The sequence below is a fragment of the Salvelinus alpinus genome, chromosome 16, assembly GCF_045679555.1.
Source record: "Salvelinus alpinus chromosome 16, SLU_Salpinus.1, whole genome shotgun sequence".
In the NCBI taxonomy this organism is placed as follows: domain Eukaryota; kingdom Metazoa; phylum Chordata; class Actinopteri; order Salmoniformes; family Salmonidae; genus Salvelinus; species Salvelinus alpinus.
Genome location: NC_092101.1, coordinates 8,062,762 through 8,086,035, shown reverse-complemented (window position 1 = coordinate 8,086,035; position 23,274 = coordinate 8,062,762). Strand labels below are relative to the sequence as shown.

General features: G+C 46.2%; 1 protein-coding gene across 11 annotated transcripts in view; it reads right to left on the bottom strand.

Moving 5' to 3' along the window:
• Positions 1–217: 217 nt before the first annotated feature.
• LOC139540712 (dynamin-like GTPase OPA1, mitochondrial) overlaps positions 218–23,274 on the bottom strand; it is a 61,785-nt gene continuing 38,728 nt past the window's right edge. For all 11 annotated transcript variants that reach the window (XM_071344608.1, XM_071344610.1, XM_071344609.1 and 8 more), the window contains 3 exons: positions 20,091–20,201; positions 2,705–2,777; positions 218–2,054 (listed from right to left, as the gene is read on the bottom strand). In XM_071344608.1, the coding sequence (XP_071200709.1) occupies positions 2,713–2,777; positions 20,091–20,201 (176 nt within the window). In that variant the 3' untranslated portion in view covers positions 218–2,054; positions 2,705–2,712. The remainder of the gene's footprint in view (positions 2,055–2,704; positions 2,778–20,090; positions 20,202–23,274) is intronic.

Sequence of the window (23,274 nt, the reverse complement as noted above, 5' to 3'; positions counted from 1 at the left end):
AGAAGATCGCCTGCTGGGTATTAACAGTTCAACATGTAGGATCGCTGGGAAATTAACCAAAAAACGACGGCCCGATGTTCCGGGGTCAGAGGCGATCAGACGGCCACCCCGCAGCGCTCGGCCGAGGTTTTGTGTTAGTTTGTCTTGTCCTCAACATTTCGACAACACTGCGGTAGCAGAAGGTAGACGGATGTAGTCAACAGAACATGGACATAACTTCATGGAAAATGCTATTTTTATTAACGTCAATTTGATTTTCACTTATTTTCTTAAACACAATCAAATCTGTAATAAATAAAGCACATCTGAAGGGGTATACCATGCAAACACCTCATTCTACAACATAAGAGAACTGTACGTGCTGAACCAACCGATGGATATACTGTTACAAGCACATTGAACTCTGACATTCCTCCCATAAGCAATAACAGATGCATGATTGGTATTAACTTTACATGTACACAATGTACGGTATACATACCCACATACACATATGAATGAGCTGGGTTAAGAATGTGACTAACCCCTTTAGTGCATCTTATCATGAGATGCGCTTTAGAGCCGGGAGCAAAGAGTGAAGGAGAGAGGGGAAAGAGAGAGAGAGAGAGAGAGAGAGGATGAGGTGGACAGAGGAGAAGAGAGGGCTTGATAGGAGAGGAAGAGAGAAGAGCGAGAATAAAGAGGCAGAAGATCATGGAGAAGCAGAGGCAGAAACAGTGAAAGTACGAGTCAAAGGAGGGGAGGATAGTGTGGTTGAGTCCAGTACCAGGAACCCAATCCGTGCTTTATCACCACGTTTGAATCGAGCGAGGTCACTAGCGTCTTTCCCCCACCAATGTGGTTCCATCCACTGCAGGTTGAACTGGATTCTAGTCCAATAGAAACCAAAGCTGGATCTTTTCCAGAACGAACATCGTATAGAGGTTGCTTAGTCCCGTAGTGAAATGAAATGCTATCACAAACTCGTGATGATGATGAGGTGCACACACACACACAGAAGGTCACAGAGAGAGGTACTTAGTGGGCTCGTCCACACTTCCTATCAATAGCAGGCACAACTCTCAAATCAAGTCTGCTTCGACAAAATAAAAATCTATATTATGTTGTGTGGAATAGATGCACCACTTTTAATATATGTGAGTTTTGGGAGGATGGAGGTTGACTGTTGTACCAGTGTGAACTATGGGGTTAAGTGAGACGTCGATACGCTGCCAGTGTAGAGTTGGACTAGAGCTAGTCACTGGGCTAACTAAAGTGCATTAGCAATAAGACGTCCTAATTGGGGCTAGGGCTACAGGTATGGTTTGGGCTAGCATTAGGCAGGAGAATTGTGCATTTCAAAAATCGTGCACTACATAGGGAGCCATTTGGGAAGCAGCCCTCTGACGGGTGCTGAAGCCAATTAAACACATTCCCAACCAAAGGAAAGGAAAGGAAGTGTGGAGAGAGAAAACCTGTACAACATCCTCATTTATAAGAAACAGGGGAGCAAGGGGGGAGGGAGAGAGGGAGAGAGAGAGCGAGCGAGCGAGACATGAGATGTCGCTCGGTCAGTCAGGTGGGTGTGTAACTTCAAGCTTGTCTTTTTTCCTCCCCATCTCTTAGTCTTCCGTGTCGAAAAAGTGAAAAAGACGAGCAAAAGAAAAGAGAGCAGGAGACGGTTGTTGGATTGCTGTGTGAAGAGGACACGTCTGGTGAACACACCCGGGGCCTTTAAAGCCCTGTGGAGAAGGCATGAAGCTGTGATAGGGAGCCCACCCAGATCTGAGAAAGTGCTCTATGCTCTGCCACGCTGGAAAACGGACACAGCTCAGTTTAAAGGGCTCTGTCCGACACACTCCACTTCTTTTCCCTGTGCTGCGGCTCCTACTTTCCTTTCATTTCCCTCATTTCTTTTCGGTGAGGTGTGTAAGGGGAGCGGTAAGCTAAGCCATAGACATTAAAATCAGATGTGGGGGTGGGGGAGTAGTCATTTACAGAGAGGGGGGGGGGGGATTTGTTTTCTTTGATCAGTGCATTGCTTCTGTGATCCGCAGGTTTGCTTCCAATGGTTTCTGCAAAGACAAAAGGGTGAGATAGTTAAAATTATTCAACATAACACTCGTTACTGGTGGGACAGTGACACTTTGAACCAGCACTGAGCTGCATCATTTGAATAGAAGCTAAGGGATGTGCATCTAGATACATGGACTCCGATACAGGAACAATACTTTTAGTTTGAAACCATTTGGTGCAATTTGATTAGTGGAACGAATCGATGCAGTTTGATTCATTTCAATTCAATAACAATTGTTTTCTATTTTAAATGTATATCTGATACTGCTGGAGTTCAGGAGCTGAATCTGTCTGAGGGGGGGTCAGAGAGAGAGAGGTGCGTGAATGATGTAGTGTTTGAGCTGAGCCATAGGGCAGACTGAGCATTTACCACTATAAGATTAGGGAGGGGGGCACTGTTTCTGTACCCCCACTTTTTATAAAAAAAAAAAAACTTTCATTACCCACTGATTAACTTGTCAGTAAATGGCCCAACACTCTTAACCGCTGGAAAAACACTGGAATGAATAGGTGTGTCCAAACTTTTGACTGTATGTATTTACATAATTGAGGTATATTAGAGACATTTCTGTACAATGCTGGCCACTAATAGTCAATGTACTGTAGCACATGTGAGATATCTACAATGAGATCATTGAGAGTCAGATACCTGATGCTCTACTTCTCCTTGTGAAGAGCTTCTATGAAGGCTTCAAGTTTCTCCTGAATCTCACGGACTTTCTCTGCAGGAGGAGGAAAGACCAAAGAGTGGGTTAGTTGAGAATTTAAAACCAAAACCAAACAGTGGATATGGAGCAGGGTTGGGTCAATTCCAAATTGAAGACAGTCAATTCAAGTAAAAGTAAAATTCTGACTTTGTGGCAAAAAGGTCATGTATTTTCAATGACTTCTCAACAAATTGACAAGGAGAACCTATATGTTTATACATTTTGGAATTTGAAAATTCAAATAACTTCCTGAATTGACGGACTTCGACCCTGATATGGAGCATCCAAGATGCCTCATTTCATACAGTACATCACAGAAAGCTACTTGTGAGTGGTTGATTCTGCTAAAAGAGGCCTAGTCTATTCTATTGTGTTAGTATTTGCGAGACAACCCAAGGAGTTTGAGATGTTTCTCAGAACCGTGGCTTCCAGTGCTTCCAACCACCAGTGACGGCAGTTACAGCTAAAATATAAAAACGCAACATGCGACAATTTCACATTTTTACTGAGTTACAGTTCATATAAGGAAATCAGTCAATTGAAATTCATTCATTCGGCTCTAATCTCTGGATTTCACAACTGGGAATACAGGTATGAATCTGTTGGTCACAGATCCTTGCGACATGGGGCCATGCATTATCATGTTGAATCACGAGGTGAGGGCGGTGGATGAACAGCATGACAATGGGCCTCAGGATCTCGTAACGATATCGCTGTGCATTCAAATTGCCATTGATAAAATGCAATTGTGTTCGTTGCCCGTAGCTTATGCCTGCCCATACATTAACCTCACCATGGGGCACTCTGTTCACAGCGTTGACATCAGCAAACTGCACGCCCACACAACGCCATACACTCTGTCTGCCATCTGCCCGGTAAGGTTGAAACTGGGATTAATCCGGGAAGAGCACACTTCTCCAGCGTGTCAGTGGCCATGGAAGGTGAGTCCACTGAAGTCGGTTACGATGCCGAACTGCAGTCAGGTCAAGACCCTGGTGAGGACGACAAGCATGCAGATAAGCTTCCATGAGACGGTTTCTGACCGTTTGTGGAGAAATTCTTTGGTTGTACAAACCCACAGTTTCATCAGCTGTCTGGGTGGCTGGTCTCAGACGATCCTGCAGGTGAAGAAGCCAGATATGGAGGTCCTGTGCTGGCGTGGTTACACGTAGTCTGCGCTTGTGTGGCTGGGTGGATGTACTGACAATTTCTTTAAAACGACGTTGGAGGCAGCTTATGGTAGAGAAATGAACATTGAATTCTCTGGCAACAGTTCTGTTGGACATTCTTGAAGTCAGCATGACAATTGTACACTCCCTCAAAACTTGAGACATCTGTGGCATTGTGTGTGACAAAACTGCACATTTTAGGGAGGCATTTTATTGTTCCCAGCACAAGGTGCACCTGTGTAACGATCATACGGTTTAATCAGCTTCTTGGTATGCCACACCTGTCAGGTGGATGGATTATCTTTGCAAAGGAGAAAAGCACACTAACAGGAACGTAAACAAATTTGTGCACAAAATTGGAGAGAAATAAGCTTTTTGTGCATATGAAAAATTTCTCCGATTTTTTATTTTAGCTCACGAAACATGGGACCAACACCTTACATGTTGTGTTTATATTTTTGTTCAGTGTATATAATACCCCATGGCATACCTTCACAGTCCGAGTGTGAAACCAACACCCTGAAATGTTGTATGTCTTTACTTGCAGAACAACAGACTTGTCACAGGCCATTGTTCCTCCACTGTCACCTCTTATTTCAGCCCAACAGCAGATGGTCCCCACTGACAGCCCTCAAACCTAAAAAAAACTGACCACTTCAGTGAAATATTCTGATGAAGAGGAGAGTTGTGGGCCATTTCCAGTAAGCTCACAGCCACCACCACATCAAAGACCCCCCCTCCGAACCGATGACATGTTATGTCCCTCCAGGCACACGTCAAGCTAATGGACGGGAGATACCATGACAACATTCCACATGAAAGGGAAAATATACTGGAGAAATGTTGAGTCACCACGTCCCGCCGTTGGGGTCGTTTTGAGGAGAAATCCGTCCATATGACAACATGTACTGTCACACGAGTGGCTGCAGTAACAGAGACTCTTTAATCACTGATTTAACAATGGCAAGAGTAAGTCTATGGGCCAGAGAGAAAAGGAGGCCTACAGGGGACTAGCAGTGCCAGCTGCACCCATCCTTGGCCCCGTCTCTCCTTCGCTCTCTATTCCAGTAGACTAATCCGACTGGAGCTGCCCCAAGCACAAACTCAAACAAAACTCTGAGGCACAAACTGCAACTCAGCTACTTCCAATCAGCCTCACGAGATACAAATCAGAAGAGTATCTTCAAATACTTTTGACTCAAAAGGTCTGAAAGCTTCAAAACCATAAGTCTCCTTGATTTCCACGGGACAGTAAATCATAGCGGTTTAGGCATGGGAACAACAATGTCTTAAGTGTCCATTTCAAGTCAACACAAAGGTGGGAGCTGCATGCGTGCTTTAGAGGGTAACCTTATCCTAGAGCGAGGGGCTCGTGCGAGACCCTTTGAGGGGGAACGGGTGCAGAGGTATCCCTTTCTGACTGATGAAAGGCACGCGGCAGCCTTTGAGGACGCGCGCACACACCTCGGAGTCCTGAAATATAACACTAAAAGTGCTGAGAAAACACTGACCTCACACACACACACACACACAGCGAAAAACAGCACAAGCAGTGGCAGAAAAGCACCTATCCCCTCCTCTCTCTCCCTCCCCACACACACACTCCTGGCAGGTGGCAAAACGAAATTCCCCAGCCTTTGATACTCAGTTAACACGTCAGGGCACAATAGGGAGGCGGTAAGGGGAGATTACGACACCTAATGGAGGCATTAGGGCTGGGAGAGAGGGAACGCTGACACGGTTCCACGGCTCCACCACCACGGCAGGTGTGGCGAGGCTGAAACCTTACCCGGCTGTAGCCCCACTCTAGAACCATACCGCTCAAAAGAAAGTTATGGAGCACACATACCGGGAGGAGGAGTGTGGGCCAGGCTCCGGCCGCAAAACATCATAATTCAATCGGAGCCAATCGGATCAGGATTACTAGCAACATCTGTCTGAGCCAGACCCATGGGAGAAGAGAAAAAAAAAGGAGGAGGGGGGACATCTCTGTCACATCAAAACAAGCCCGGGAAAACCCCTGGCTCACCTTCAAAGCGTCACTGCTGAGCGGAGTCTAGATGTGACAGTGATAAGGGAGCTATTGTGTCGAGTTAATTGCTCGATGTGGTCCACTTACTGCACCAGGTCAACCACAGGGGGTAACCTTACCTGAAGTTCACTTTACAGTGTTATAGCAGTTCTCTTACCTTATAGCTGTAGGAGGTCTCAATATTTTTTTTTACCAGAATTTGATAGGTAAAACGGTCCGCAATTCACTTTAATTTATAATGGTGTTATAATGAAGGGCCTGCCATCTTGCGGGACAAAAGCGAGGGCACGCACGGCTCTGAATGGCAGCTTTCAGAAAAAGCCAATATTTTGGGCAGCAACAGTGAGAAACAGATGTTTATTTCTCTTCCCCATCTGCTTGTCCTGCAAGACGACAAGGGAAAGAAAAGGCCACAACAAGGCGGCTTTCCTTTTGAGGCGTACGGAAATGCAACACACGAAGTGGACAGAGTCGCCGTTCCTTGCCTGTTGCCTCAGAGGAATAAAAAAAATATATATATATAGGCGCATGTTTACCTAAGAGATGAGCCCTGAGACACTGCTATTCAGCCGCCCTCCCCTTTATCTGGTCATGAATATTCCCATAATCCTTTGGCCTCTATCCCAGAGGCCCCTTTTCAGGTGGCGGGCTGAGGGGGGGGACGGGACTCCGGGCCTTTCCCAATCCCCTCTTTCAGGTCCCTCTCTCGGCTGATCTCCACATTAAATTATATCTCTTTCACTCCCACTCTGCTGAGCTGTAAAGGCTGTAAGCCTTCGGTGGCCGGAGCAGGAACAGGAGAAGGGACTGAGGGAAAAGCCTTTAATTGACCTGTAATTAGACTGTGAAACAGTGTGGTCCAGGCTGAACAACCGCACCATACAGATGGAGAGAAGAGAGGAGAGAGAAACCTTAATCTCTTTAATATGGGGGATGCCCCTCTCTGGAGTTTGACGTGAAAGGAGAAAGGCAGACGTTAGAAAAGGGAGACTGTATTAGAAAGTGTCAACGCAAGGCTTTCTGTGGGTAACGTTCAGTGCCAAGACTAGCCCCTGTTGTTTTTGCATGGTGCCCCAGTCCAGCATCAGCCAACTCAAGACAGGACCGAGTTCACTGCCTGGTCAGGAGGCTCCCGTCCCAAACTGTCATCATTCAAACAAAACGAGTTAACTTCTCTTGTCACAAGCAAGGTTACAGTCGGGGGGGGGGGTGATCCGACTCTTTGAACGTCTGCATGCGCGATCCTGTCCTGACTGAAAGCCGATCTCTTAATGCAACAAACAGAAGAGTAGTCCGTCGCCATGTCACTTGACTTGTCTCTAAATCTGTATTGTAACACGCTATAAAAACGTAAGGGCTGCAGGAGGCGGACGCAGAAAGCGGGAATGTCGTCGGAAAGACGCCCCGTCAGTGGCAAAGCCATGAATCAGGGATGGCTCTGGAGGGCTCATCTAGGAACCAGATGCTTGAGGAGAGCAGAACCAAGGAGTCGAGCCCTGGGCCTGAACAGGTTCAACCTGGGGTCACCAAAGGGGCCAGACTAAACAAAGAAGCAGAGCGGGGAAAACAAAGCCTGACAACGCCAGGTGAAGACGTGTTGTGTAGTTTCGTGTACAGTTTTATTGACAGACATTGACACAGCTTTAAAGGGTGAGATGTCAACAACTTTGTGCATGCAGGGGATTGTAAAATTGGTTAACGAGCAAAATCTGGAGATTTCATTTCCTAAGTGGATTTATTTTAGCTAGAGGCACACTACCGGATTCAACAGGTTTAATGTTGGAAAACAGCAGTATGATCAAACACAGAGGACGATGAATTTGAGAGGGTTTTAAGAAAAAGGAATCCATACACATCCCATATTTCTTAAGTCTTCCAACAAAATCATAACATCACTGATCTTACTTTACCTGTACATGATTGAGACTGTATTTCACATACAAGCGCGTATTTCACATACAAGCGAGTAATGACAAGTCTGTACACCGTAAAAACTGTGCAAGACACTTGAACTGGAAATTCAGAAAATATCTATGTAATTTGTGAGTTGTTTAGGGGGGGGGGGGGGGAGGTTGTAAATCATGGTAAAATCACAGAGAGCTAGAGTTCCCAGGCTTCTAAAGCCAACCTTTTGCACTCAGATGGTCTGTACTGCAGCTAAGTAGCCTGGACAATCAATCTTACTGGGTAACGTCGGCCTGATAATCTCGGGGTGACAGAGTGTTTATGTTAAATCACTGTCATAATCCCTCAGAGCCACAGGTGTGGACAACCCGCCGCTGAGCACTGGGCGTGTGTGAACACGCACATCAGCAGGCAGACAGACACATTGAACAGAATCAACTGTAATGTGTTCAATTCCAAGGCATAGTCTGATTGTGGCACACAGCACATCCACGGTCGACACCTTGGAAGAGCCCCCCCCCCCCCATATCTGTCTCTCAGTCTCCACGACTTCTATCACACACAGATGAATCTGGAAGTCCGACTCATGTCAGTCAGTCCCATGAAGGTAAGTACCATGAAGGAGCAGCGCCGGTCCCAAACGAACCACAGAGACGGCCGATGACACTCATCAGAAGACACACACCACTCCAACTCCCTCAGCTAAATACGGGTTTCCAGCTGGTCTTGAGAGCACACACCTGTCCCGTTGACACACGGTACAGCAGGAACTGCAAACAAACATTGAATTCCTTAACGCCACCGCAAGAGTGAAATGTGTCATTGCAAGCACAATCAAACTCCATCTCTGAAAACGTACATCAAGTTTCTTCATCCATAACCAGGTTTTCATCCAACTATTTCATGCAGAGGAATTACCTGACGCATGAAAAAAGTCAGAACCGGCCCGATGGACACAGGAAATATTCATAAAAGCCGACAGACAATTTGTTCCTTCGGCATGGTGGGATCTTTTTGTTTGTAAAATGAATAATGCAATAAATGGCGCTGGAAACCATAAGTTCGAAGTAAACTTGGAACCACGAGGGATGATATGTTCTGTGGTCCTCCCACTACGACTCTGGAAAGCATGCAATTTATTAGGCTTCAGAAGACATGGTGACGAGCTTGAAGCTCCTTTCCAATAAATATTGAGGGTCTTATTCTGGTGACATGATGTGCGATGCTTGGCTGCCATTTTACAAATAAAAATTCTCACTCTAACCCATAATAATCTCATCATGTTGGCTAGCCTAACTGCACCGTATCTGTGAGCTGTTGGCTAAAGCACATGTGCCAAGACCAAAATGGGCACATTTTCCATATAACGCAATAGTTTGTGATAAAACCATCGGTGGAGTTGAAAATAAGTCTGGAAATTTAACTTGTATTTTTTATGTGGTACATTTAAATGGCAAAAGTGGTTTTTATGTGCACTATGTCATTACGCAAAGCCTTTTATCCGCAAAAAGTCAATTTGATGGAAACATTTCTGGCGGGAAAACGTGCATATTGTTTTGATGCAGATTTTAGAATTCGTATTGAAAATCTGTCGCCAATTGGATGGAAATCTAGCTATTGTCAGTGGGCGACGGGAAGAGGTCTGATAAAATATCTAATACACAAAAACTAGAAGACCTGCCACCTTAAAGCATTCAGCAGTAAACCGAATCCAAATCTAACCCCTGGTAGCCAATGTGCAGGGAAGACATTGAGAAAATCCCCCATTTCATCTGTTCAAAAAACTAAAACAAAAGAGAAGACTTAAAACAGACTGCTCTATTTTTACCATGTGAGGGAGGAAGTGTGGTTTTCCTATTACCGCATCCTCTTATCCGAGCCGTGGACAGCTAACAGGGGCCTAAGTGTGTGAACAGTAACGGTGCTGTCAGACAATGCGTCCCAAATGGCATTCTAATTCTCTATATAGAGCACAACTTTTGACCAGAGCTCTATGGGGCCATGGTCAAAAGTAGTGCGCTACATAGGAAAGTTGGGAGACAGACGGTGTCTTGAGTGACAGGAGGATCTGCAGGAATGGGCCCTTTGGGGCCCTGCTGGGAGGGAAACAGACGGTCGGAATCCTCACTGGTCGCTCATCTGTCCCACATCACGACTTTCTACACTTCCTCTTTTCCCACCGATCACTCTCTCAGGAGCACCAGGGACGTGTCTCAACACTCCTCAGAGGCTTCCATTCCTCGTAATCTTTTCTTGATGATCACTGACGGGTGACAGGTAAGGTTGCGTAAACGTGTCCCCCAATGGCCTGAAACAGCTTCCATTGCCCTTTACTTCTTTCACACACATTAGTGCTTTCATTTGTTGCTTTTAATGGTCTTGGAGGAGGCAAGGAGAGGAAGGTATATGAGTATTGAGACAAGGCCTGGGAAAGGCAGGTCCAACAGCCTACCCCTTCTCTTTCTGGCTGAGTCTCTGACAGGGTGGACAGTCTCCAAAAATGTCCCCTGCCCCTCTATCCTCCACACACTCAGGCAGAGCAAGGAGATTTACAACCATCCGGGGACTGCTGTTGCGGGCCTGTGAAACAGATGCAGGGGAATAGGGGGATGTGGTAAGAGCGCGGGGTCACCAAAACACCAGGGACGTGTCGGAGGGAGCGTGGACAGCCCGCCCTGGCGCCCAGCCTCAGCGAGGAAGGAGGGGACAGGGGGAGGAAAGGAGAGAGGGATGAGGGAGGAGGTTAGGAGGTCGTGAGTGGGACTGGGAGCGGCTGGCTGGCCGGGTGTAGGGAGGGCCTCTGATCCAGCTGTTGGGAAGACGGAAGTTGTTTCCTCCACTGGCTGTCAGGGAGGGGTATAAACAGTCCTCTGTTAGAGAGGAGGGGATTGGGGGGGGGAGGGGGGCCCACATGTGCTTTTAACATCAGCCATGCTCCCTGTTCTACGTAAAAAAATATTTAAAAAACACACAAATGTGTACGCATGTGTTGCGTGTGAGCTTGTGCATGCCGTGTGCGTGTGTGCGTGCAAGAGCCCATCCATGGTCGGGAGTTTGGTGTGTGTGAGAGAGTTAAGACAGGAAGAGAGCTGGCTGCAGATGAAAGGAAAGACAGAGCAGTATGTTTTAAAGCGGCGTTATGACAACTCTAAATGTAGTGTTTGTCTACTCCCAGCCCCGGAGAAAATGGACAAGTTGGCCCAGAGTCAATCTTTGATGTTTCCTCTTTACGAGAAAACGTCTAAACTAGCACTACAATTAATGCCAGAGTCTGAATCCCAAATGGCACCCTATTCCCTATGTAGTGCACTACCTTCGACCAGGGCCCATAGGTCTTCCCATTTGGGGCACAGTCAGAGGATATACACTCAAGAAAATAAAAAAAACTCCGCTTTGAAAATACAGCCACTAACGTCCATTTATGATAAAAGCACTTCTTTCACCATCTATTTGTCTATGTGAGGACATGAGGGGAAAGCCGACAAAATGCCTTAAAAAAACACCAAATTGATGTAGAGATCTAGAGGAGAGTAAAAGCTTAACCTAAAGGGGCAGCCAATTCATTTGCCAACGCATTCAAACGCAACGGGGCCCTTGAGAGCAAGAGCAGCATCAAATGGCCCCTAAGTGATTAAAGGGACAATTCGAAATCTGAAAAATCAGACAGTGGTCATCCCGTCACTTGTTCTGGTAAAACGGCTGAGGGAATGAGGATTGGCAATCCGCAGAGGACAAAAAAAGTAGCTCCAAATCAAACATATAGCCCAAGCATCCTCCCATGTAAAACGCAACAGTGTGATGAAATGTTGCTCCTTAGGAATCCAAAACCTCAGTACATAAAACGAATGGACATGCTACATTGCTCCATATACACACGCAACAGACAAGTGCCATCTTGTCGTACAGCAGATGCTTATGCTTCCTCTAAGAGAAGAGAGCAAAAAGATAGTGTGTGTGTGTGTGTGTGGGGGCGAGCCATTTCTGCGGTGACCTGCCGCCCAAAGCAAACACAGTAAAACCTTGCGCACACACACACACACCTAATACTCCTATACGTCTTCCACTACCGCAGGAGGAAACAATCACTCCAGAGGAAGAGCAGCTCAAAGGAGAGGAGGGAAGGGGGGAAAGAGAGACAAAGGGGATAGAGGGAGAAGATGTGAGATGGAGTAGTGTGTGAGGGCATTCCACGGAGCAGGTCCAGACAACCTAGAGTGCTATTGTACACACACACACAATACCAGTACTAAGCTCACGGGGAGAGCTAGAAAAGACCAAGGGATGAAGGTGAAGAGAAGTGCGTATGGTGTGTGTGTGTGCAGGAGCACTCCGCCTGCCTGTGTGTTGCAAGACACGCGCTCTCCATCACTGTGACAAGCTGCATAAACACCCGCAACTTCCCTTTCAGGGCCACAACTTCATGACATCTGAAAAGCAAAGACTTATGCTTTCAGAGAGGAGGAAGACCATAGCTGGTGGCGTTTACACAGCACATTTTCTCCCATCCTGAGGAGTCAAAAGGGCGTGAGTCTGTCACAAGGCAAAAATGATGACGGCGAGAGAGAGAGATGGGGAAGAGGGAAAGAGATAGCGGGGGGGGGGGGGGGGGGGGAAAACAGAGCAAGGTTTAAAGAGAGGCACGTAGACAGAGGGAGAGTGTGTATTATTGGGTTGTTGTAATTGAGTTGTGTATTACTGGAATTAAGGCAGCAGCCCACATCCAGTCAGTCGTCTCCTGACGGGCCTGCAGTTCCATATTAGCACTGGGCTCCTTTCCAGGGAGAGAGAAGAGGAGGCATCCTGCCATGCAGCTGCTCTGGCCTGTGGTGCGCTCCTCTTCTCTCCCCCTCACAAATGCACGCCCACCCCCCCCCCCCCCCACAGTACATATACACACGTCGCTTCACCTCCACACTGCACCACCGTTAATACTCCTACGATCCGCCTCCCACACACACACCTCCCCCGTGTGAAACCTGAGTGGCACTGGGCTCTACCCGTCTGCTGCGAGTAGGGGCAAATCGCTCTTAACACCAGACTGCCCCAGGGAGCACATTTCTGCCTTTGTTAAGAGAAGTGTGTCTTCCCCCCCTTCCCCTCAAAGCATGCTGCCAGGTGAGGCTCAGGTCGTTTTGAGCAAGAGAGAGAGAGAGCATTGAAATAAAGTTTCCCTGCCCTCCATTAACGAGATGACCCCTGGCCTAATATCTTTATGAGGGGACGTCCTCTCCAGCCTTCAGATGACGATTGTGTAACACCGTGTTCAGTTTCTCTCTCTCACACACACACACACACACACACACCTTCCCACCCAGCTAAACTGGTGGAATCTCCTCCTGTCGAGTCTTGCAGGGGGAGGGGCCAGACAGCACACAGGTGTGTGAGAGGAGGCTCACGTCGGAGTTCAGCAAGACATTAAAAGACGTTCACTTGTATCATGTCTAATATCGCCACTAAATACATCAGCTTGTTATGTTCTATTTACCAGGAAAATGTATTGGATCTCGTTATATCATAGATGGTTAAAGACGATCCTCAGATGACTGTTGGATATTCCGACTAGATCGAGAGCCTCAAATTCATTTTTGCCCGGGGCCTGCATTTGGCTTTGTGGGCCTGTAGTTTGAGACTAGATGGAGGGTAGAGTGGTATCCAGATTTTCATACCGTTCCTGTACCATACCGCGGTATACGGTATTACCGGAAGTGCACACAAGCGCCGCCATTTCTTTCCAAATGTAAAAAAAAAATATCATAATACACATATTTAAGAAGCTGTAACCAAGAAGCTTGATCTTGCAATCTAGCCACTAAGCTAGCAAGTTAGCAAACCAAATGCATAGCTGGAGCCCTGAGCTGGTGATCATTTATTTGCAACATCTCAGATAGGGCTCCCGAGTGGCGCAGCGGTCTAAGGCACTGCATCTCAGTGCTAGAGGCGTCACTACAGACACCCTGGTTCGAATCCAGGCTGTATCGCAACCGGCCGTAACTGGGAGTCCCATAGGGCTGCGCATAATTGGCTCAGTGTCGTCCGGGTTTGGACGTCATTGCAAATAAGTATTTGTTCTTAACTGACTTGCCTAGTTAAATAAAGGTTAAATAAAAAAATTCTGCATTAGGGTGCCTCAAAACATTTTTAAAGAGGTATTAAAATCATACCATCTGTAGTTAAAAATACCCCAGTATACCACCCAAGCCTAATTGAGGGGGGAAATGGCAAAAAATAGCCTAACTTTATAGAGAACACCAAATTTCCAAGTTGGACTTCGACACTTAGTCTTGTGGCTGTGCGCTGAGCCGTATCTCAGAGCCCAGTAGAGTCTATCTGGTCATTTAGAGTGATGGGCTCCACTGCCCTTCTGAGACCTCCAGGGCAGCATCCCAAACGGCACCCGATTCCCTATATAGTGCACTACTTTTGACCAGGGCCCATAGGAAATAAGAGTGCCATTTGGGACACAGCCCCCTCTAGCACACATCTAGGTCTACATTGCAGACAGGCAACCACCTCCGCACTGTCAGAGGGCTAACCAGCACGATCCTCAACTCTTACCACATCAAGACTGACAACCGTACATGAATGGACTGAACCCATTTGACCTAATGTAGCTAGGGTCTTAAAAAAGTGCTTCGCAAACTGTAAGGTTGGAGCGCAGAAGCGCCAGGAAAGTTCCAACGAACGTTTGAGTTCAGGAGCACCACGGCCCAACGCCTTGTTACACAAGGTAGTGTAGTCTATACCCGCTTGATAGTGTATCCTCCATCCCTTCAGAACCACTATCCTCCTCCTAAACAGCTTTTAATAAAGTGAAACTACACGGAAAATCAGCCTCTACTTCTGAAGCGTCACTCCTCCGTGGTCCCGCCGAGTGGCAAAAGGATGTCGGAGGAGGACAAGCCCAGGCAGGGATACTCTCTGCGGGTTGTCTGGCTTGCAGGTAACCCTCCCTTCCGTCTCTGGAAGTGTGCAGCACCTGCAGCCATGGGCAAAGTCAACATGGTGTGTAACCATTGTGTTCCCAGCCCCGCCACCCTCCCTCATCAAACACTCCTGGAAGGAGGAGGATGTCTGCATCCCAAATGGCAGCCTATTCCCTATGTAGGTCTAGGAACTCCTCTACGGAGAAGCAGAGGACGAAGAGAGGAGTGTTCTCTCGTTTATTCTATTCCTCTCCGTTTCCCTTCTGGTGGTTTGGGGAGAGAATATGACCCCCATAGGAGGAAGTGAAGGCAGCCCCTTCTCAACTCAACCTAACAACTGATGTGTGTGTGTGTGTGTGTGTGTGTGGATGCGCGTAGGTGCGTCCGTGTGTTTGTGAGTGAGAGAGGGTGTGTCAGAGAGAGAGAGTGTACATGTGTCAGTGCTTCCCCGAGGATTGTTTTCAGCAGCAGTGGCAAAAGTAGTGGGTGGGTGGGGGGGGGATGTGGTCACTTCTGCTGACTTGTACTCTGTATAACTTGTCACTTATCTTAAAGGGATAGTGCGGGATAATTCAAATAACAGTCAAATGAATTACCAGATACCATTTGAATGTCTTTTTATGCAGTATGAAGGGAGTTAAACAGTTTCGTGAGCTATTGCTAACTACGGACAATGAAAGGAACTCTATGGAAACAGCTAGCGTTCTGGTTGTTCACATAGACTTCCAGTTATAGTGCTAATGCTAGTTTGCAGCTAGCAACTAGCATGCTAGATATCCCTTTAAAAAGCAGAAATATTTGTTAAAATGTTTTTTTGTAGTGGCGGCAACAATTTAGCAGCCACAGGGCTATAGGCGAAACGCAGTGTGTTTGTGAGTGTGTGTGTGTGTGTGTGTGTTTTGAAGAAGGGTCATACAGTCAAAAGAGAGGCGTGTATGTGTGTTCAAGGCAACACCTGAAATGCCAGTCTAGCCGGCAAACACAGATAGGAGCCAGACACAGCAACAACCATATCATAGCTGCAAGTGGAAAGCGCCGTCAATGCACACACCTTTAACAAACTAAACTGAGGAGGAACTAACAATAGGCTAGCGTGTGTGTGTGCCCTGATTGGTTGAGGGTACCCAGCACCCTCATTTTTTAACTGTGTGTATGTGTGCGTCATGGTAAATGGTGTGTGTGTGTGTGTGTGTGTGTGTGTGTGTGTGTGTGTGTGCACGCATGCACGTGTGTGTTGGAAACAGAGAGGACAAGGCCCTGGCAGGCTGGCAGCACGCCTCTCCCATGCTGCTCCACTAATGCACTTAGCAGGGCTTCACTAAATAAGCAGGCTACTGTAGTGTGGACGCCTCAGTCTGTCACTACACAATAGCCTGTTATTATGGACCGCTCTCTCTGCCTACCAACAAAGAATTACCAACACTGAGCCAGTTAGCAACGACCCAAACACACACACACACACAAAAATATAGGCTACTGTAAATGCCCACACACTACAATACAAGATAGCAACAACCCCAACACACACTCTGTCAACAGGCCTGGACTTGTCTTTATTGGAATAGTCCTCTGTATGACTAACGGTCAGTTCCCGGGGGGTCAGAGTGTGTGTGTATCCCGGCCAACAGCATATGAATTCTCTCCCAGGGTCTCCCGTTACCACGGTGGCAGGCACAAACAGAGAGGAACAAGGCCTAGTGACTCATTGCAGCCCCACTGGCATACAGGAAAGAGACACGACTGTGACCATGCCTGCTCCTCAAGGGTAGGTATCGTATTGACCACGAGTCGAGACAAAAGTACATGTGAATACGCACAGAAACACATATGGTGCTAACAGACGGGTATATTGTTGACCACGAAACACACACCTCTGAATATGTATGAAATCATACACAGATAGAAAATGGAGAACTAAGCTATATCACCCACCCAAGGAGGTGTTTTTAAAATTCACCCACGCTGCAACCGCTTATCTTTTCCCTTTCACTCCTAGGTCTGCATCCCAAATGGCACCATATTGCCAATCAGGGTTGCCTAGGCTACTTTGAAACAAGGTAAGACTTAACTCATAAAATGAAGTAAAACGTTTCAGGGTTCAAATAATTAAGTAATAAAAAACTGAAATACCTTATTTACATAAGTATTCAGACCCTTTGATACTCGAAATTGAGCTCAGGTGCCTCTTGTTTCCGTTGAGCATCCTTGAGATGTTTCTACAACTTGATTAGAGTCCACCTGTAGTAAATTTAATTGATTGGACATGATTTGGAAAGGCACACACCTGTCTATTAAAAGGTCCCACAGTTGATGGTTTTTGCCCTGACCATGTACTAAGCCATGAGGCCGAAGGAATTGTCCGTAGAGCTCCGAGACAGGATTGTGTCGATGCACCGATCTGGGGAAGGGTACCAAAAAATGTCCACAGCATTGAAGGTCCCCAAAAACACAGTGGCCTCCATCATTCTTAACTGGAAGAAGTTTGGAACCACCAAGACTCTTCCTAGAGATGGCCGCCCGGCAAAACTGAGCAATCGGGAGAGAAGGGCCGTGGTCTGGGAGGTGACCAAGAACTCGATGGTCACTCTTACAGAGCTCCAGAGTTCCTCTGTGGAGATGGGAGAACCTTCCAGAAGGACAACCATCTCTGCAGCACTCCACCAAAATCAGGCCTTTACGGTAGAGTGGCCAGAGGGAAGCCACTCCTCGGCAAAATGCACATGACAGCCTGCTTGGAATTTGCCAAAAGGCACCTAAAGACTCTTAGACCATGAGAAACAAGATTCTCTGGTCTGATGAAACCAAGATTGAACTCTTTGGCCTGAATGCCAAGCGTCACATCAGTAGGAAACCTGGCACCATCCCTACGGTGAAGCATGGTGGTGGCAGCATCATGCTGTGGGGATGTTTTTCAGCGGCAGGGACTGGGAGACTAGTCAGGATTGAGGGAAGGGGAACGAAGCAAAGTACAGAGAATCCTTGATGAAAAGCTGCTCCAGAGTGCTCAGGACCTCAGACTGGAGCGAAGATTCACCTTCCAACAGGACAACGACCCTAAGCACACAGCCAAGACAACGCAGGAGTGGCTTCCGGACAAGCCTCAATGTCTTTGAGTTGCCCAACCAGAGCCCGGACTTGAACCTGATCGAACATCTCTGGAGACCTGAAAATAGCTGTGCAGCAATGCTCCCCATCCAACCTGACAGAGCTTGAGAGGATCTGCAGAGAAGAATGGGAGAAACTCCCCAAATACAAGTGTGCCAAGCTTGTCGCGTCAAACCCAGAAGACTCGAGGCTGTAATCACTTCCAAAGGTGCTTCAACAAAGTTCTGAGTAAAGGGTCTGAATAGTTGTGTAAATGTGATTTCATTTTTTATTTATTAATTAGCTAAAATTTCTAAAAACTTGTTTTTGCTTTGTCATTACGGGGTATTGTGTGTAGATTGATGAGAAAAAAAACTATTTAAATACATTTTAGAATAAAGCTGTATAACGTAACAAAATGTGAAAAAAGTCAATGGGTCTGAATGCTTTCCAAAGGCACTGTATATACACAGTATCAGTCAAAAATGTGGACACCCTACTCATTCAAGGGATTTTCTGAATTTCTTTACTATTTTCTACATTGTAAAATTCTACATTGTAGACATCAAAACTATGAAACATATGGAATCATGTAATAACCAAATAAAAGTGTTAAACAAATCAAAAGATATTTTATATTTGAGATTTTTCAAAGTAGCCACCCTTTGGCTTGATAGCGTTGCACATTCTTGGCATGGTCTCAACCAGCTTGAAGAGATGGAATGCATTTCAATTAACAGGTGTGCCTTGTTAAAAGTTAATTTGTGGAATTCAAGGCACACTTAACCAGAATCTTCAGCAATACACTTTCCATCTGGTTTGCACTTAGTGGGACTATCATTTGTTTTTCAACAGGACAATGACCCAAAACACACCTCCAGGCTGTGTAAGGGCTATTTGCCCAAGAAGGAGAGTGATGGAGTGCTGCATCAGATGACCTGGCCAAAATCACCCGACCTCAACCCAATTGAGATGGTTTGGGATGAGTTGGACTGCAGAGTGAAGGAGTGCTCAGCATACGTGGGAACTCCTATAAGACTATTAGAAAAGCATTCCTCTTGAAGTTGGTTGAGAGAATGCTAAGAGTGTAAAAAGCTGTCATCAAGGCAATCGGTGGCTACTTTGAAGAATCTCAAATATATATTAAAAAAAAGTGCTTTCCCTATTATTCTACAATGTAGAAAATAGTAAAAATAAAGAAAAACCCTTGAATGAGTAGGTGTGTCCAAACTTTTGACTAGTACGGTATATTCAGATGGGTCATATAGTGCACTACCATAGTAAAATGATACTATGACCATGTTGAAAGTTAGACGCACACGCACTTAGAGGTGGCAGGCACTGTCACTTTGCTTACTCTGTTATCAGTGTGTGTGTGTGTGTGTGTGTGTGTGTGTAAGAGCAAGTCTGGGCTTGTCGACTCTCCACTCGGCCGCTCCACATATTGCTGTGTTTAAATCAGCAGAGCTTCTTACCAGAGAGCAGGGCTGGGCTAGTAGACATGACAGGCGGCGGGCAGCACACTGTTACCTAAATGCTGCTGCCAGACACTCTCTTTCCCGCTCTTTTGCTTACCACCTCCTCTCCTGAGAGCAGCAATTAAAGTCAAGTCCCAATGAGAGATGAAAGAGAGAGCGAGAGAGTGTGTGTGAGTGTGTCCATACGCACATGCATTCACGTGTCATGAAGTAGAGAGCGTGTGTGTCTGCTAAGTTCCTAAAGTGTAAGGTCATGTAAAAATGTGTGTGTCCAGAATTCACATGCGTGTGGTGGGGGGTCAGAGCGTGTCTAAGACTTCAGTGGCACGAAGCAGACATCCCACTGTTAGCGGTCAATCCGTAGCAGTAACAGACACGGGATAGTCAAGCGCTGACATATGGTGAATGAGAAGACTTCACCTTTCCTTTACCACCACTGCCATCTAGTGGCGTCTGGTACGTTGCAAAACCACACGGGTCGTCAAATCGGCGAAAGAGAAACGCACAGCCCAATCCATCATATTCAAAACAATATTTGTTCTACATAAATATTTGTTCTTCCACTAGGTACCATAATATAAGTGATCTATTCGTTAGTAAGGCATAAACAGGAGGGGCCACAAATGTGACTGTACCATTCTGGTTAAACCGAAGTGTGTGTATGTAGCTGGTGTGTGTGTGTATGTAGCTGGTGTGTGTGTGTGTGTGTAAGTGTGTGTGTGTGTGAGGTGACTCACTGAGGTCCTCTGCCAGCTGTACTCTGCGTCCGGTGATGAGGTGAACCTTCCTCTCGTTGTCCTCCCCAAAGTCCTCCAGCACCTCCTTCACGTTCTTCTCCAGGCGCCGCACTGAATACGTGAACACACACCACAAAATGTCAGACGTCAAAGACACAGCAAACACAGACCTACAAGGAGTCTACAAAACATTAAGGACACCTGCTCTTTCCATGACAGGCTGACCAGGTGAAAGCTATGATCCCTTATTGACGCCACTTCTTATATCCACTTCAATCAGTGTAGATGAAGGGGAGGACACAGGTTAAAATACGGATTTTTAAGCCTTGATACAATTGAGATGGATTGTGTGTGTGTGCCATTCAGAGGGTGAACGGGCAAGACAAAAGACTTAAGTGCCTTTGAACGGGTTATGGTAGTAGGTGCCAGGAGCACTGTTTTGCGTTAAGAACGGCAACGCTGCTGGGTTTTTCCACACTTTCACACAGTTGCCCATGTGTATCAAGAATCATCCACCACCCAAAGGACATATACATACATATATATACCTAGGAATATGGAGCAAGTGCTCTTTGAACAAGACAGTTGAGCTTACAATAAGGCCGGGTGACATATCAAAATTATTTATTATTAACTCAAATCTATATATTGTTTTTATGGGCGGTGATGTCCGCTTGTTCTAATGTCGTCTTTTTGGTCTCGTCTCCTTCGTACCGTCTGCGCTGTGTGCACCTTCCCATTTACACCAGATATCTACATAATGAGGAGATGCTCATGTCTCCGCCGTAACATTGGGAGTCGTTGTTCCAAAGGTGGGAGGGCAAGCGACAAGCTGAGGTCCAGAATAAGTCCCTAGAAACGCATTGGGGTTATTTTGGACAGAATGAAACCTCTCGCGTCACCTCTTCCTCTCTGTTCTCACACACACAGCCCCTACCACTGCCACTCACGTCAACAAAGATCTCCGACAAGCGGTTTCAACTCGCTATTTGCATTTGCGGTTTGGTCCGACAGAATAGATCATATGGACACTGGAACACAGTGCGACGTTATTTTACTGTAATAAAGGTTAGCCTTTCTAATGATACCCTTTTTATGTCTCAACTCCTCAAATTGCGTGCTGAGCGAGACACTACTAAAAACGTGAGTACCAATGAAAATCGACTCCGTTTGTCGCGCACGGCATTGCGGTATCACTTACTGCTAGCAGCATTTTAGCCTCAGACTGTTACACCAGCTGTCTCGTCTGTTTTATAAATGTACAATAATCATAAAGAACAATTATATAAGGAATTGGCAAGACGTCTACATTCGGAGAAATAAGGTACGCCGCTTGATTTCAACATGTGAACAAAGTAGACCGGATAGCACCCTGTTCAGACAGCTGGAGACGGACAGTATGTGTTCATAGCAACTCGACTGTTCTGCCTCTTGTTAGCTAGCGAGTAGATTCAAGTCGGCTAAACTTCAAATAGAAAAGATCGGCTGGCTACTCACTAGCACGTGGGCTTGTGCTTGAGATATTGTTCATGAGACCCGTGTTAACTTGCAACAAGAAGTTATTCATTATTAGTGAATGTATTATGCATGGTTCTGTTTAAATTTGGAACAGAAAGGGCATTTTCATAGACCTGAAAGCCATTATATAATTACATTATTAGTGGGTCTTATGGTTGGTAAGGCATACAGTACATACGGAAAGTATTCAGACCCTCCTTTGACTCAATCTACACACAATACCCCAGAATGACAAGGCGAAAACCGGTTTAGACATTTTTGCAAATGTATAAAAAAATAGAAACAGAAAAACATGATCGATATACGTTTTCAGACCCTTTGCTATGACTCGAAATTGAGCTCAGTTGCATCCGATTTCCATTGATCATCCTTGAGATGTTTCTACAACTTGATTGGAGTCCACCTGTGGTACAATCAATTGATTGGACATGATTTGGAAAGGCACACACCCGTCTATATAAGGTCCCACAGTTAACAGTGCATATCAGAGCGTCTGGAGGAAACCTTGTAGCGTCATACCCAAGAAGACCCAAGACTGTAATCGCTGCCAAAGGTGCCTCAACAAAGTACTGAGTAAAGGGTCTGAATACTTACATAAATGTGATAGTTTATTTGTAATCATTTGCCCCAAAAATGCAAACCTGTTTTTGCTTTGTCATTATGGGGTATTGTGTTTAGATTGATGAGGGGGGGGGGGGAAACAATTTAATAATTTTTAGAATAAGGCTGTAACCTAACAAAATGTAGAAAGGGGTCTGAATACTTTCCGAATGCACTGTATATTTATCCTAAGTATAATTTCACGAGCTCTGAATTCAATAGATTATTGCTGTCTGTTTGAAGTGCAGCGTATTTGACCTTTAATTGTACAATCAACTTATTTCGAGAATACATTTGGAAAAAAAACGTGATATACTGTGAAGTCTATAAAAGTTTTAGACATGACTTTTAGGCCATATCGCCCAGCCCTAGCTTACAGCACATCTGGTTCCACCATATAGCTCAGCTAGTGGCAATAGCTGCATCCCAAATGGCACCGTATTCACTACGGGCCCCGGTAAACAACTACGCACTAGGTCAAAAGTAGTGCACTATGTAGGGAATAGGGTGCCATTTGGGACATGGGCTATAATTCTTCTGTGTCTGCTACCTAGCTCCCCAGTACACCGTAGCTCACTCAGACAGGGTCAGACTGAGGGCAGACATTCTCCGTTCAAACTCTATGACTCAACGGACTGTTCACCGTCCCTCTCATTTGAACCAGTTAGAGTTATAAAGCCTTCAATTTCAGGCCGGTGGGGCCGGTATGCAGCTGCCTGCCTGTATGCCCTAGTGAGGGCTTGTGTGTTGGCAGACTGAGATGGTACATGACAATAATATTGACCATGGGCGGTTGGTTCTGCACTGCTAAGCCCCAGTTCCTTGTAGCTCAGTCTTGGATGACCCCGCCCAGCTCTGCCTAGCCCCAACGTTAGCTAACTCATGATAATCACGCTAGCCATGAAGCCTATGCTGGCTTGGTAATCTCTGCAACAACGAACACAGGAAGTCTGTTCCACTGGTTTCCAGTTTGAGTTCCACATTTTGTAACGGCTGAAACCCTAATTCCCAGCCCTATACCCCGGTCCCAGCCCTATACCCCGGTCCCAGCCCTACACCCCGGTCC